This window comes from Rhinoderma darwinii, chromosome 6 (genome assembly GCF_050947455.1).
Source record: "Rhinoderma darwinii isolate aRhiDar2 chromosome 6, aRhiDar2.hap1, whole genome shotgun sequence".
Lineage (NCBI taxonomy): Eukaryota > Metazoa > Chordata > Amphibia > Anura > Rhinodermatidae > Rhinoderma > Rhinoderma darwinii.
In genome coordinates, this window is record NC_134692.1 from 4,041,450 (window position 1) to 4,056,387 (window position 14,938).

Genomic DNA, 14,938 nt, shown 5'->3' on the forward strand with positions numbered 1-14,938 from the left:
TCTTTGTATTGTAATGTATCTGATGTGTTTTCTAGTTTTGAATGTGAATAGTTATCACTAATTAAAAAAACTTCTCAATGTTACCTGTACAACCGTATCAGACTACAAGTCCCATCATCTCTCACATCCAGAGACTGGGTGGCCAGGTTGTAGTTTTACTCGCTGTCTTCTGTTCTGGAGTGACCGCAGCATTGTTACTACTGGCTCCCCATCTGTCATGACATTAATGGTGGTGTTTTACCTCTGTTCACCAGCAGGGGGCAGAATACTCTATGTAATGTTACCTCTAGTCTACTCTCCTTATAACTCACGCCTGTGGCCTGTTCTGTCCCTGCTGTGAGATAATCATGTGTGGGAATAACAGGCAGGAGACCTGCTCATATTATGCCATTATCACAGGTAAGAAAATTCTTAGGCCCCATGTTCACGTCCGTATTTTTCATCCGTAATTACAGACCCATTCATTTCCATGGGCTACGAACACCTTTCCGTGTTTTTACGGATGGGAGTCCGTGCCGTAGAAATGATAGAACATGTCCTTTTTTTTTTTTTGTCCGTAATTACCGCGCTGACTCCCCATGGGAGTCTATGGGCGTTTCCGTAATTACGGAAGCGTTGCTAGGCGACGCCAGGTTTGCAGAGGTTGCTTACAATTTGTGGTTTCCTTTTTTGCGGATCCGTAAATACCGATGCATTACAGACCGTACTTAAAGAGGCTCTGTCACCAGATTTTGCAACCCCTATCTGCTATTGCCTGTGATCGGCGCTGCAATGTAGATTACAGTAACGTTTTTATTTTTTAAAAACGAGCATTTTTGGCCAAGTTATGACCATTTTTGTATTTATGCAAATGAGGCTTGCAAAAGTACAACTGGGCGTGTTGAAAAGTAAAAGTACAACTGGGCGTGTATTATGTGCGTACATCGGGGCGTGTTTACTACTATTACTAGCTGGGCGTTGTGTATAGAAGTATCATCCACTTCTCTTCACAACGCCCAGCTTCTGGCAGTGCAGCACTGTGACGTCACTCACAGGTCCTGCATCGTGTCGGCACCAGAGGCTACAGATGATTCTGCAGCAGCATCGGCGTTTGCAGGTAAGTCCATGTAGCTACTTACCTGCAAATGCTGATGCTGCTGCAGAATCATCTGTAGCCTCTGGTGCCGACACGATGCAGGACCTGTGAGTGACGTCACAGTGCTGCACTGCCAGAAGCTGGGCGTTGTGAAGAGAAGTGGATGATACTTCTATACACAACGCCCAGCTAGTAATAGTAGTAAACACGCCCCGATGTACGCACATAATACACGCCCAGTTGTACTTTTACTTTTCAACACGCCCAGTTGTACTTTTGCAAGCCTCATTTGCATAAATACGAAAATGGTCATAACTTGGCCAAAAATGCTTGTTTTTTAAAAATAAAAACGTTACTGTAATCTACATTGCAGCGCCGATCACAGGCAATAGCAGATAGGGGTTGCAAAATCTGGTGACAGAGCCTCTTTAAGAATGGATGAAAACTCCGGTCGTGTGCATGTGGCCGTTGGACCACTGGAAAGCTGGTCCTGAACCTTCTACTTTATCTCCGCAGTGAATGTCTCCAGTCTGTCCCATTAAGCTCACACTCTGCTTCTGGTCCCATATCCACCTCCCTGGGATCCTCCGTAATCTCAGGCTCATATGTGTACGCTGCTTCTGTCTCTGTTTTCTGCGTGTTAACCCTCTGGGTGTTTGCCATTCCTTCTTCTTGCAGCCTCTAGACGTCATTCCAGGTCCACTAGTGCGCTCTCCACCTCCGAGTCTGTGGGGCAGTCAGGTGATCCGGAGCTAACTGCATGACTGCTTCATTCTCCCATGTGCTCATATTGCGCCACCATCCGCCCGCACGTGCATTAACCTCTCGCTTGCCATTTTGTTTCCGTCGTTGTTTTGCTTTGTGCACCTAGGGTCTTATTTTTGTTCCTTTTTTTTGCCCATTCTCCTTATAATTTACACTGGTCATTAAATGGTGAAACTTTGCTAGAACTTTAAAGTTCTTTGTACTACAGGTTGTAATATTTCGGGGTCCTCTTTATGCTGCAGCGACTTGAGGTCTTGAAGCTTAGCTTAATATTAGATCAGTCTCTGGATCTGCCCGGCCCGTGGTCAGGTCACTCCTCTGCCCGGCCCGTGGTCAGGTCACTCCTCTGCCCGGCCCGTGGTCAGGTCACTCCTCTGCCCGGCCCGTGGTCAGGTCACTCCTCTGCCCGGCCCGTGGTCAGGTCACTCCTCTGCCCGGCCCGTGGTCAGGTCACTCCTCTGCCCTCATGTACATGCAGCATGGCGAGTAGTGGTGAGATTGGCAGCTTCCCCTCCTCTATGTTTAACGTATTGTTCATGTTATCGTGAGCGCGGTGCTGACGGCCATTGAGTTGTTGGGTTCTGATGTTGGGCGACAACTTGCACCGTAGTGATATTAATGTAGAATAAGACCCTCAGGGGCTGTGGCGTCTCTTATCACTCCATGTCTAGATTATGAAATGAATCCTCCGATCTTTGCTTGTTGCAGTGTTTATTGCACGGACATCTCACCAGAGTCATTGATGAAGTTACCCGGAGACTCGTAGTGTTGGAGGTGGCTGATGGGGGCTGTTGTCCTATCCTCTACATGCAGCAGTTTAATTCTGTCATCAGATGAAGCTGGAGAAAAGATTTGTGGGGTGACCCCTCTCCAGTCATCTTAGCCCCACACTGAATTAATAGTAAATGATTATTGTGGAATTATAAGAAGATGGAATAATTCAGTGCATTCTGGGGAGTAGCGCCCTTCCCCCGCTGATTTGTAGTGCGTGGTCGTTATATTAATCCGTTCTCGGGGTTCAGGTCTCCTGCATTGCGTCACTTCAGCTGTGATCAGGGTGATCACCCGGTGATATTGGCCTCTGTAGGGTTGTGTGCTCCTCCGTGGAGCTCTGTCCCTTGTCTCGGCAGGAGAGGATCTTGTGGAGTTTGTTTGAGTCCAGATTTAATGTATCTTGGAGGATTTTCTGATGTTTACCCTGTGCCTGTGCTTGTCCCCGTCCTGTGCATTGTAATGCTGTATGTCCTGTAGGTGCCGTATTGACCTCTATACTGAGCGGCTGAGTTACTGCAGTCTAGGGGTCACAGGCCACGGCTCGTGGGCCACGGCTCTTGTACATCCCAGGCAGCCACCGGCCGGTGATTCACTTCTTCTTTATATAATCCATCCCATCACCGCTAACTTTCTTTTCTGCCATTCCTCCTCATTTTACTCTCATACAGGTGAAATAAGTGTACTATATCCATGTGCTGTGGGGTCCACGTCTGTCCATTGATGCAGGTGGGCCGTCATTAGTTGGTGTCTAGCTCTGGCTCTACAGCTGATGAACTACAACTCCCAGCATGCCCTGCTCATGTCACAGCTGAAGAGACACCGCTTTCCCAGGGTCCTTTTATTATTAGTCAGTATTTACCAGTCCAGCTTTCTCATGCTGAATTCCTGCAGTTTGTCTTCTTGGCTTCTGATGGGTAAAGTATCACCGTTTATGGGTGATTAGGAACCTCGTTTACCAGTATGAAGTAATCACTAAAAATATGCTGCTCCTCTGCGGATTATGGGTGACCATAGAAAGAAGGTGCCATACAAGAAATGGTGGGTCTTATCAGGACTCAGGTTAGTTTACTACAATTATCCAAAATGATCAAAAGAAATCTGCCCATAGACTGACCCACCGCTATCTCCCCCCACTGACCCACCGCTATCTCCCCCCACTGACCCACCGCTATCTCCCCCCACTGACCCATACTGTTGGGTTGCGGTATCTGAACAGTAATACCACTTTATATTGAGGGAGCAGGGATAAGCAGCTGCCAGGCACCTCTGATACTGCTCATCTATTAAACAATCGGATTGGCTAGATTAAAATCCAACCTGAATGACCCGGTTTTCTCCTGTGGCTGATGCCGGGGGCCGGTCTGCCAGTCACTATAGAAATGGGATTGTCAGTGGGTCCTTCGAAAATCAGCAGAGTCTGCAGATAAAATCTCATGTCTGTGTCCATCTATATTAGAGGAATTGAATTGTTGAGTGCTGTGTGGTCTCTGATTGATCCCAGTGATCAGGTCGGATGTTGATATAGGAGATTAGACATTAATTTTACAGATGGCTTTTGTTCTGCCGGCCCAGAGGCCTCTGTACTGGGTGAGGATTTTGCCCATCAGCTGCTTCCAAGATCCAGAAAACTGCTGGAATTCAAGCTCAGAACAAAGTGTTTGATGATTTTGTTTTTCTTTTTTTCTTCTGACAAGATCGCTATGGGATTGGCCAGTCGGGCAGAATACCGTCATCCATGAACGCCATGAGAGTGCTCAGCTCCAGTACAGACCTGGAAGCCGCAGTGGCCGATGCATTGGTAAGGTGAAACGCGTCGGTGTTCCCAGCGTGTGTTCTCCCACTGTCCAGTGATGTGTGCCGCATGTGGCTTCTTTCTTGTACATGGTCATACACCCTGAGCCGTCATTTCATGTTAACCTTTAGGGCAGATCTCCTGAGCATCTTGGTAAAACATCACAAATGGTCAAGGTGCAAATGTTGGAAATGTGCAGAGATTCTCCTCCGAGCATTAACGCTGTAACTGGAGCCTGTGCTGCATAGAAAAGCCCCTTGAGATGACATTCACCTATATAACGCTGTCCTCCCAGAATGTTGCGTCTTTGATTTCTGCCTTGTAGTGATTATAGACGACCACTAGAAGAGCAGCCGATCCTCGCTGTGTGTTGTCTGTGTCCCCTGTATATACATCCACCCCCGGATCCAGCCCCCGGTGACCTCATGTTGTGTGTTTCATGTTCTCATATCCATTTAACCATTGATTTTCATCCTTCTAATGACCTTCTTAATTTCTTGTTTAGCTGCTGGGAGACCCCAGGAATAAGGTACGGCCACTTTTGTTATGTTAAGCCAAGCCCACGTGGGAATGTCGTTTCTATACAGTGATTGTTTATGACGCCGATATCTCCGATCCTCCGTGCCGATTTCCCTTGGTTCAGCTCAACTCCTGTTAATTGTTCTTTGCGCCCATGTTAAAAGGACCGGTCCAGTCTGTAAATAAAGCGCAGTCATTGCACAATTGAAAGTCCTGCTAATGTAGTTTGTCTCAATTCATTGCTATTTTCAAGAACTCTGCTTGCGGTCTGTAAATAACCATATTCTTGTTTACGTCCAGAGTCTGACAACCCATCCTGCTCACACAGCTGAGGGTTTGGTAATTTTGTATCCAGTCTGGGCAATACTTAGTAAGCTAAATCAGCACAACAGTTTCGCTCTTTCTGTACTTTCCTGAGGATTTGTTACAATGTATAATGTCTAATGGATTCATTGTAGCAAACTCTCAGCTGTTTTTTTTTTATAGGTGGATTTTCAGCTTCTGGATGTAATTAAAAACAATTTTCACTCACTGACCCCGAGCAGAGCTTTCATCTAATAGAAAGCCATCGGATGTGCCATAAATATCTGTGATAACGGGGGCCCTATGCGTGCCATGCCTTGCTGGAGTATTATCCTATTTTGTGGGGGTGCCCGAGGTGGTGCTTCTCAGTAATATGTCGGGATGGCATTGTAATATGTAGGGGCAGCAGAGTGCGGGTACAGGTCTGCTCTGTGCCGTTTGGCTTAGGCCTTATTTATACGAGCGCTGCCCATCTCGGACGTGAAAAACTGCCGGTTTTCACGTCCGAGGTGCATCTGTGCTCAGCGCTGCGGGACGCCATGTCACGCATCCCCCATAGTTGAGTCTTCGGAGTGATGCGTGCAACGAATGGACATGTTTCAATGTACCGTGTGAAGGGTCCGTGGGAAAATAGGACAACGGCTGTGTGAACGGCCACATTGAATTACATAGGTCCGTGGGACGGCTGCTGTTTCGCCGGCTGTCCCTTGGACGTTTAACACGTTCGTGTAAATAAGGCCTTTATATTGCTAGTAATGACTCCGCTGTAATGAGCGAGCACTCCTCCCCCCGCTCTCCAGTGACTGGCGGGCTCCCTGTATACATATGTGTGTACTCTTATATTAAATATATATCATTCGCAAAGCGGCGTTAAACTCCCTCATTACAGAAGCGTGAAGTCCTGATATCACCAGATTTTAACTTCATTGAAATTTCCTATTTCTTTGGGAGACGCCAAGTGAGAGGGGGGGGGGGGCTGATTCTATTCAGCATCTTAATGGCAGGATAGATATTTGTTCTCTGATCTGGCCGGGATCTTGAACGTCCTGACAGAATATTGTTATTTCAGCAGCCATGTAATAAGATTGTCCTGTGTATTATGCAGTCTGGCTGGAGGAGGATGCCGCTGCTTGTGAAGGGTTAAAGGAAACCGGTCAGCGGTTCGGAGGCCTCTGATCTGAATGACCGTTACAGCGGTCTCCTGATTGGCCGCTAGAGCCGTCACCGTAACACCGGCGAAATTAAATCCAACTTGTATAACAGAGAGAAAAGGTGACATTACAATGCCCTCCCCTATATCGCACGGAGACCTCTAAACTGCTGACAGATCACAAGATGCAGCAGAGCCAGCGGCAGCCGCACACTGAAGCAGCACATAATGCTGAGTGACCAGGTTTACCTTCCTTATATCTCTGCTGCTCGACCGGCTCACCAGCAGCTTCTTCCTGATGACTTCTCCCCTTACTCCTCCGCAGCCTCCTGATTCCATAACACGCAAGCGAATCGTCTTACATTGCAGATAAAATAACGTCCAGCATGAAGTAAAGCTTGTAGTCATAGGAGCAGAGATCTACCCTGTGTGATTGTGTAGATCAGGGAGAAGTTTTATATTTTAGTCTCCTATTACTTCATGAGGTTCCCTGACTACAGAACTGACGAGATCCGACCGGCCTCATAACGCAGGGTCATGTTATTGCTGTGCTTCTATTTTTTGCGGTTCTCTTGTGCCCCCCTCAGTGTCTCTGTATTGCACCAGGCTCCTGTGTTTCCTGCATGTCTTTGTAAGGACGCAGTCACACGCAGCAGATTTTGTTGCAGAAATTTCTGTGACTGATAATCTGTTCCATTCATCTGAATGTGGTTGAAACTTGCAGAGATGTTTTGCTGCAGAAACAATCAGACGAATGGAACTGATTTTCAGTCGCAGAAATTTCTGCAACAAAATCTGCCTCGTGTGACTGCGCCCTAATAGCATGCTACACCCCTTGTAGAATAAACCTTGCTTTGAACATGACTGTAGGTTCAGGGTGGTCTGATATACAATATGTGGGGGGCTTCTATAATCTGGTCGGCCTCTCATACACGTTGCCTTTCTTGGGTATATCAGGAATTCCGGGTGTGATGAGTGAAAGCTGCGCAGTCACGTGTTTTCAGTCCATGTATTTCTGGAGCAGATCCCATCAGAGGAAAGCAGGAAATTATGGATTGAAAATCCGCCCATGTGAATGAGGCCTTGTAGGGGTTGTCTGACCTTAGAAAAAAGGGTAAAGTTTTTCCCATGAACAGTACCACCATTTTTGTTTGGGGTTTTTATTGTTTCTTTTTTTTAATTAATATTTTCGATGATTGCATCAAAGAAGTAGCCGTAGAATACAAGTATATATCGTATAGAGCATGTGCTAGAAAACGCGTACATTTCTACTCACCCAGCGCCACTTTTGTCCATAGTTTTGTCTTGTGCAGCTCAGACTTGTTCCAGTGAGTACCGTGCACAGCCGTGGAGTGGCGCTTCTTCAGTGATCAGCCATGTATTTCTAAACTCCGACAACCCCTTTAAAGGATATGTAAACCTATTAAAAACTTTGTTTTAGTTAAAAAAAAGAATGAATGTGTATTTTGTGCAACTTTGTAATTTTGTTTTTATTAAGAGTTCTTTATACTTTTTCTGATACAGCTACTTTGTATCCAGGCTACATAAAAGCTGTATCATGCGCTGAATCCATCAGGTCAGCAGGACTGACGGCTTCGGTGACAGCGGGTCACATTGGATCCACCTGTTATCAGGCACATCTAAGTTATGAACTCAGATTCACGTAGGACCCACTTCCATGAAGCCGTCAGTCCCGCTGACCTGACTGATTCAGGTTTCAGCGCATGATACAGCTTATATGTAGCCTGGATACAAAGTAGCTCTATCTGAAAAAGTACAAAGAATTTTTAATAAAAACAAATGACAAAGTTGCCCAAAACACTAATACACTGTTAAGTCTTCAAAGGTGTACATATCCTTTAATGAGACCAAAACGGCAGTCATAATGTGACCCTAAAAAAATACAACCGCAATATGGACTGCAAATATGCAGAGTAAAAGATGCAACCAAACCCGTGTGGACAGAGGACGCAGGTCCCAATACTGAATCATATAGAAAACTCTCTCTACCTGAGCTCCGTGCCTGCCACAATCCTGTTCTGCCCTCCGAGCCCGGACTGATCCCCTCTATATTGATAATTCTGTGACATTTACTCCGTTTATCATTATTGCGTCTGATATTTCTGATGTGCAGTCTGACTTCCCCCTTATCTGCAGCATTTTTCTGCCACGGATTTGCAAGCCGATTACTCCCTATTCATTACAGAGGGTGGAAGTCCGCAACAAATCTGCAGAAAACTTGATATGCTGCGGATTTTAAAACCCCATTCACATGTATTGTACTGTAAATTGCTGTGGATTTTTTGCGTGGAGTCTGTAACGTTTTGGCAGTGTGTGAATCCATCACGACGATCCCTTTGCTAGATTGAATCCGGCGTGGTGATAAGTTGATCACTGCAGGCCCGACTTCTGAAACCCTGGTAAATATCTGATGTTTCCTGGAGACGTTTCAGTTAACCATAAACTTCCCATGCAGCATCCGTCGTAGTATCGCCTGCTGGCTCTTCAAATAAGTGGCCAACCATGTAAATGCATTGATGGGCCACGACCACGGCTCTTTCTTTGGTGGCTCTCTGCACTGGCGGCTGAACAGGGACGACTCTCTATGATGGCCATATTCCCTAAGAGGTCATAAGAAAAATCTCATCTCATGATGACATCACTTTCTTTTATTGCAGTCCTGATTATTAGCGGGGGATTTAACATGGCGGCTTCCACTGTGGCCGATGTGACATCTTGTAGATTAGAAATGTCACTCTTGACCTTCTCTACAATTAATGATCATATCCCCCGGGGTCTGCACCGAGCAGCGCAGATTCTGGAGGGCAGCACTGCTCTTTATATGGGGAAGAAATGACAAGTATTTCACCTCCGTTGTTTGCGTTGCTCCAGCAGAATTGAGATTTCACATTCGATCTGATAATGTCAGACAGGTCACTTATCTTCATGATGTCATCACAACACTGAGGCCTCAACCTGTTCTTCCTGCTTATTCAGCGCAGTGATTGCCTGGTGTCGAGGACTCTGTCATCTTGTGTTTTTGTAAGATTGTGTCGCGCTTCACGTTCCGCCCCTGTGCGTTTCTTTGTTACTGGTGTAATTCTGTAAGTGAGGGAACATGGTGCAAACCTTTATCTAGAAGTCTGTTCTGTGACAGCGCTGTGGAGCATCGCCCTCTGTCCAATGACCTCACACCCACAATACTGTTGATGGATCCTGGAGGTGTTAACAGCGTCTTCTATGGACACTGGCTGCAGGACCAACCGAGAAGTGATGACAACCTGGATCGCTTCTCGGGTGTGGAATTTGTCAGTCATACAGTAAAGATGGAACAATCTCCTGTTCATACGTAGTCTCTCCTCTCATCGGGTCTAGATCGAGGTCTCCACAAATAGAACAATATTTACTAATAACTTCATAGGTGAGATTCCACCATGGTTCTTATGTCCTTCACCAGATCCCGCCGATCGCCCACCTTCTCCCCACAGTGACTTGCGTCAGGTAGACTACATTGCCATTGTACCCTCTTCTTCTGCGCCCTGTCCTGGCTGAGTCCTACGCAGCATCGCATCCCATATTGAGGCAGAAGTTGTGATGGTGCGAAGATCTTAACTGCAGCTATTCCAGATGACGTGCTAGAAGTCCATGCATGTATGATTATATATGTGCCCAGACTGCTGTATCTCACCCCAGCAGCTGTGCTCGGAGGCTCTCCGATAATCTCCCCAATATTAATCCTGTTGAGCCACTTAGACATGAATACAATTAAAAACCTCTCTATATTTGTAATCTCATTCTCCTCTTGAGCACACGGACAATGTTCGTTTTGCCATCGTCTGATTTCAAGGGCCATACATTTTTGTTTTTTATCTGTCGACGATATGACCGCTTTGTTTTTTGCAGCATGATTTTTTTTTTTTAATGATAACTTTTACAAGTTTCTTAGTTCAATAAATTCTATTTTGTTTGATGAAATTGGGGGGGGGGGGGGCGGGGGAAAGCAATACCACTATAGTTTTTTGGGTTTAGTTATTAGTGTGCGTTAAATTACATTTTATCTTTTATTCTGCATGTCAGTACGATTAGTGGATACCAAATTTATATCATTTTAATCTTTCATTACCTTGTAAAAAAAAAATATATATATATATGTCTTGTGCCGCCATATTCTGAGACTCCATAACTTTCAGTCGATGGAGAGTAGTGAGGGCTTGGCTGTTTAACCCCTCAGGTGCCACAAACGAGATTGGAGTTCTCTCCGTTCCAAGTTGTTGCAGACGGGTGTCATCTGTATGAAACAGCCGGCATCCGCTGCGTATGGCATGGGCTCAGACCTGCGCCATAGTGAGATGCTGCACATCTGACTATGTTGTTAATGGTTTAAAGCCCATGGACATTTTTGCGCAGTTTTTTTTTTTTTTTGCTTGCTAAATGCAAAAACAAACAACTTTCTTAATGGTCTCATTAAACGTTTCCTACTCTTTTGTTGCTGTAGAGTCTGTGCAACTCTTGTACACGTCTCCTGTCCTCCTGTCATCTGCAGACAGAGCAAGCGAGAGGAGAGAACCCAGGCAGAATCTACAAGATGAGAGAACATACAGGCTGTAGATTGGGAGGAGAACACACACACAGGCCGCTTCAGTGTCTGCACAGGAGAGAGATCACACGGGCGTTGTATCTCTCTCCTCTAGAAGGCGAATGCAGTACAGAAATGAGGCTGTGCTGATACATGGGAGCTAGTGAAGGCAGCAGCATCCTGGACACAGACCTCACATCCAGCATGTATCACTGAGAGAGACGTAGGAGAAACATCTAAATCTAGGCGCAGACTACATATCAGGGGTCTAAGAATGAATAATGGATTAAAGATGGTACTCTGAAACTTACTGCAAAGTTTTTAATTCCAGATAACCACCTTGATATATAAAAAAAAATAATTCCTGGTCAAAGGTGTCTATAACCTTTAAATATAACTGTATTAATGACTTGTATGTGTAGGGATTGGATCTCCGTACCTGATTCTGCTCTATATTTCTCAGTCTGGTTAATATTGTGAGTGCCGCGTCCCCTTCAATGTTTACCCAGGCACAGCGCCAAATGCACAGTTGTGGCTGTGCCTGGTATTGCAGCTCAGTCCCATTCAAGTGGCGGAGTAAGCCTCAGGACCATCTGTACATACGTTGTGCCAGGGTGAACAATTAAGGGGACGCGTTCCCTTTATTCAACTGATCACAGGGGTGCTGAGAATCGGACCCCAATGGAGCAAATACTGATCCTTTCCTAAGCAGAGGCCTTTGATATTCGTCCTGGAATATCCCTCTAGGCCTTATTCACACGAACGTGTTATACATCCGTGTGACAGCCGTTAAAACCACGCCCGTCACACAGACCTATATAATTCAATGGTGTGAGGCTCGTTCGTCCTAAATGTCTCCAGTTCCCATAAATCCTGTATTGTCCGGCGTGGACTGTGACTCTTTCCTCACTGGTGTCTCAGTGAAGTCTTTATCCTGCTCTTTAATGGTTTTATGCTGCAGATCAGTGAAATACTGTGTGTACAGAGTGTTTGTGACTAATATGAGGTTTTATTTTCAGAAGAAGCCAGTGAGGAGACGCTACGAGCCGTATGGGATGTATTCTGATGATGATGCAAACAGTGACGCCTCTAGCGCTTGCTCGGAAAGGTCTTATGGTTCAAGAAATGGCGGAATCCCTCACTACTTGCGCCAAACCGAGGATGTGGCCGAGGTCCTCAACCACTGCGCCAGCTCCAACTGGTCAGAGAGGAAAGAGGGGCTGATGGGCCTGCAGAACCTGCTGAAAAGTCAGCGGACGCTTAGGTAAAGATCATAACCCTGTGTCACAATGATTGCAGCTCCGGTTACTGCCATAGACAGAGCGGATCTAAGCTGTGAACATGCGGCACACAGGAATACACTAGATGTAGAGATGCTCCCACTCGGGCCATGCAGCCATTGTTGTTCCTTCATGCAACAGTCTCCAGGACATAATTTGGGGAGGTTTGTGAAAGCTGGCCCATAGCAACCAATCACAGGGCAGCTTCCATTTTTCCAGAGCAGTGTAAGACATGAAAGCCGGTCTCTGGTTGCTATGGGCCACAAGTTCGGCTTTGTAGAATGAGGGCCAAAGACTTCCCCAGTTTTAGTGCGGCTTCACTTCTTTAGGTGGTGACTTTGGCCTCACTCGTCTTCGTCCTGCGGGCTCCGATTTCTTGGATCTGCAGGTTTTTTTTTTAAACTGATCCCAGATCTTCTCTTTCTTTTTCAGTCGTGTGGAGCTGAAGAGGTTATGTGAGATATTCACTCGGATGTTTGCAGACCCCCACAGTAAGGTATGTGCCCCTCTCACACACGCAGGGGAAGTTCTGGATTTTATTATGGATGTTGCCTTAAAACGCAGACTGTCGAGGCAGCAGATACATATGGGGCTGTACAAGGCGTCATAGTTTATCTCCCCCTCCTGGCTGCTTCATGGTTGCATTGCTTGCTGCATGTGGCTGTAGTGCTGTTGGTTTGTGTATTGTATGAGCAGATTGCGGCGAGTGACACCCGGGAGGCCGCTCTTTATTCCTGCTGAGACTGATATAACCTAGAAACTGGGCCTGGTCTATCCTGGAGCCGCAAATCACCCCAGTGTTTCATTAATCAATACGTTACGCAGCATGGACCTGAGCCGCTGCTCTCTCTCTCTCTCTCTCTCTCTCTCTCTCTCTCTCTCTCTCTGTGTCTCTCTGTCTCTCTGTGTCTGTCTCTGTGTCTCTCTATGTCTCTCTCTATGTCTCTCTCTCTGTCTCTCTCTCTCTGTCTCTCTCTCTCTGTCTCTCTCTCTCTGTCTGTCTCTGTCTCTCTCTGTCTCTCTCTGTCTCTCTCTCTCTATGGCTCTCTCTCTCTCTCTCTCTCTCTGTGTGTCTCTCTGTCTGTCTGTCTGTCTCTCTCTCTCTCTATGTCTCCCTATGTCTCTCTCTGTGTCTCTGTCTCTCTCTCTCTCTCTCTCTCCTTTTGTGCTGCACCTTCATGAGTTTACAAAACCTTCCCTAGGACCATCACTTACATGTGGGGCTGAGCTTTGCCTGGCATATCGGGGACGCATGGGTGGTCACTTATGGGGATGGCTGCATTGGGGCCTGTTTGCTGCATTTTCCTAAACTGAAGCTTCATCTTTAGAGCCACTAGATTATTTTAGGGAATCGCATAAATAGAAATTCCATCTTATCGCTTTATTACCAGAGTTGCTCCCTTTTAGCCATGGATAAAACATATTCCTGGTTCTGGTCCTGCCGAGTTCTCAACAGGCTGCGGGATGCTGCTTATTGTAGTCTGTGGATGGACTGCAGATGGGTGACTGTCTTAACATGGCCTGTATTCTGCTGCGGAGTCTAGAGGACAATCGCAGCAATTACTATTAATCACTATGGTGTGTGGCCTATGGTTTCCAGCTGTTATCCCGTCACACAGAGGCCACTTACAGACGCCTACATCTCCGCTAACATTATTATTGCGTTCACAATACGCCGGATCACAGACACCGCAGCTGCTCCACCAGCGTTATCGGCTCTGCTTTAAAAACTGACCGCTTGGCTTTTATGTTTTCACTTTGGAACGTGGCGCTGCTATCAATGTGTGCAATGGCGTTCAGCTGCTCCACCATACAGGTCATTAATATATAGTGTGAATGAAGTGCTTGTGCCTCGTACTGCACATCTAAGGCAAACAAGGGGCAGAACCTGGCGCTATAAACACGACACCTGTAACTGCAGCCACAAAACAGACCCCAAAGCGTCAAATGGGAGGCTGGGGAAAAATCCAGGTTTTGTGGCGTCACATGGTGTATGACATGATGCCTCCCGGCCAGTCAGCAGCTCTGGTAAGGGGCACGTGACGCAGTCTGACAGTCACATGATCATTTTCAGAGCTGTCGAGGGGAATCATGTGACTGTAGGTCCGGGAATTTCTTTTTCAGCCCCTCCCCCTGTTCTGCTCTTTAGGGGCTCTTACTAATATAACTCTATCAGGACGTTGCGCTGATGTCTCACTTTACATGTCTGTCCGTGATGAGTTGTATTAAGGGAATTGGTGTAAGAAGCGACATAGTGTCGTGTACTTGTCTGCCGGTCATAGCGCGGGCTGTGGAGGGGCAGGGGAGGGCGTCTCTGTATCTATGACATATACTAATGTGTGGTTTGTTTTATTGCATGCTCTGCCTTGCTGTGGATCTCACCCCAGAGAGTAAGTGTCATCTTTTTGTCTCTTTATTCTTCTCCATCATTCTCCCCACTCCTCATGTGTTTTTTTCTTTTCAGATTTGGAAGCAGGGGGTTTTTCCTGGAGTTTGGCTAAGCATTGGCTCTCGTTATAATTCCAGATTTATGTTTACATTACAAATACGTGGCATTTTTGGGGTTTAATTGTAACTGGAAATGAGAGCGCAGAATATTGGGGTTCACTCTTGTGTGTTTGGCGTGGGATTATACGGTTAGTAAGTACAGTTATATGTAATAGATCCGGCTCGGTGAGCGACATGATATCCACACCCAGAGCAA

General features: G+C 46.3%; 1 protein-coding gene across 1 annotated transcript in view; it reads left to right on the forward strand.

The window, feature by feature from the left end:
* CLASP1 (cytoplasmic linker associated protein 1) overlaps nucleotides 1-14,938 on the forward strand; it is a 147,659-nt gene that overhangs the window by 101,352 nt on the left and 31,369 nt on the right. Inside the window, exons 24-29 of the mRNA XM_075829053.1 lie at nucleotides 1,754-1,816; nucleotides 4,309-4,412; nucleotides 4,912-4,935; nucleotides 11,974-12,218; nucleotides 12,667-12,730; nucleotides 14,622-14,624. Of these exons, the coding sequence (XP_075685168.1) occupies nucleotides 1,754-1,816; nucleotides 4,309-4,412; nucleotides 4,912-4,935; nucleotides 11,974-12,218; nucleotides 12,667-12,730; nucleotides 14,622-14,624 (503 nt within the window). The remainder of the gene's footprint in view (nucleotides 1-1,753; nucleotides 1,817-4,308; nucleotides 4,413-4,911; nucleotides 4,936-11,973; nucleotides 12,219-12,666; nucleotides 12,731-14,621; nucleotides 14,625-14,938) is intronic.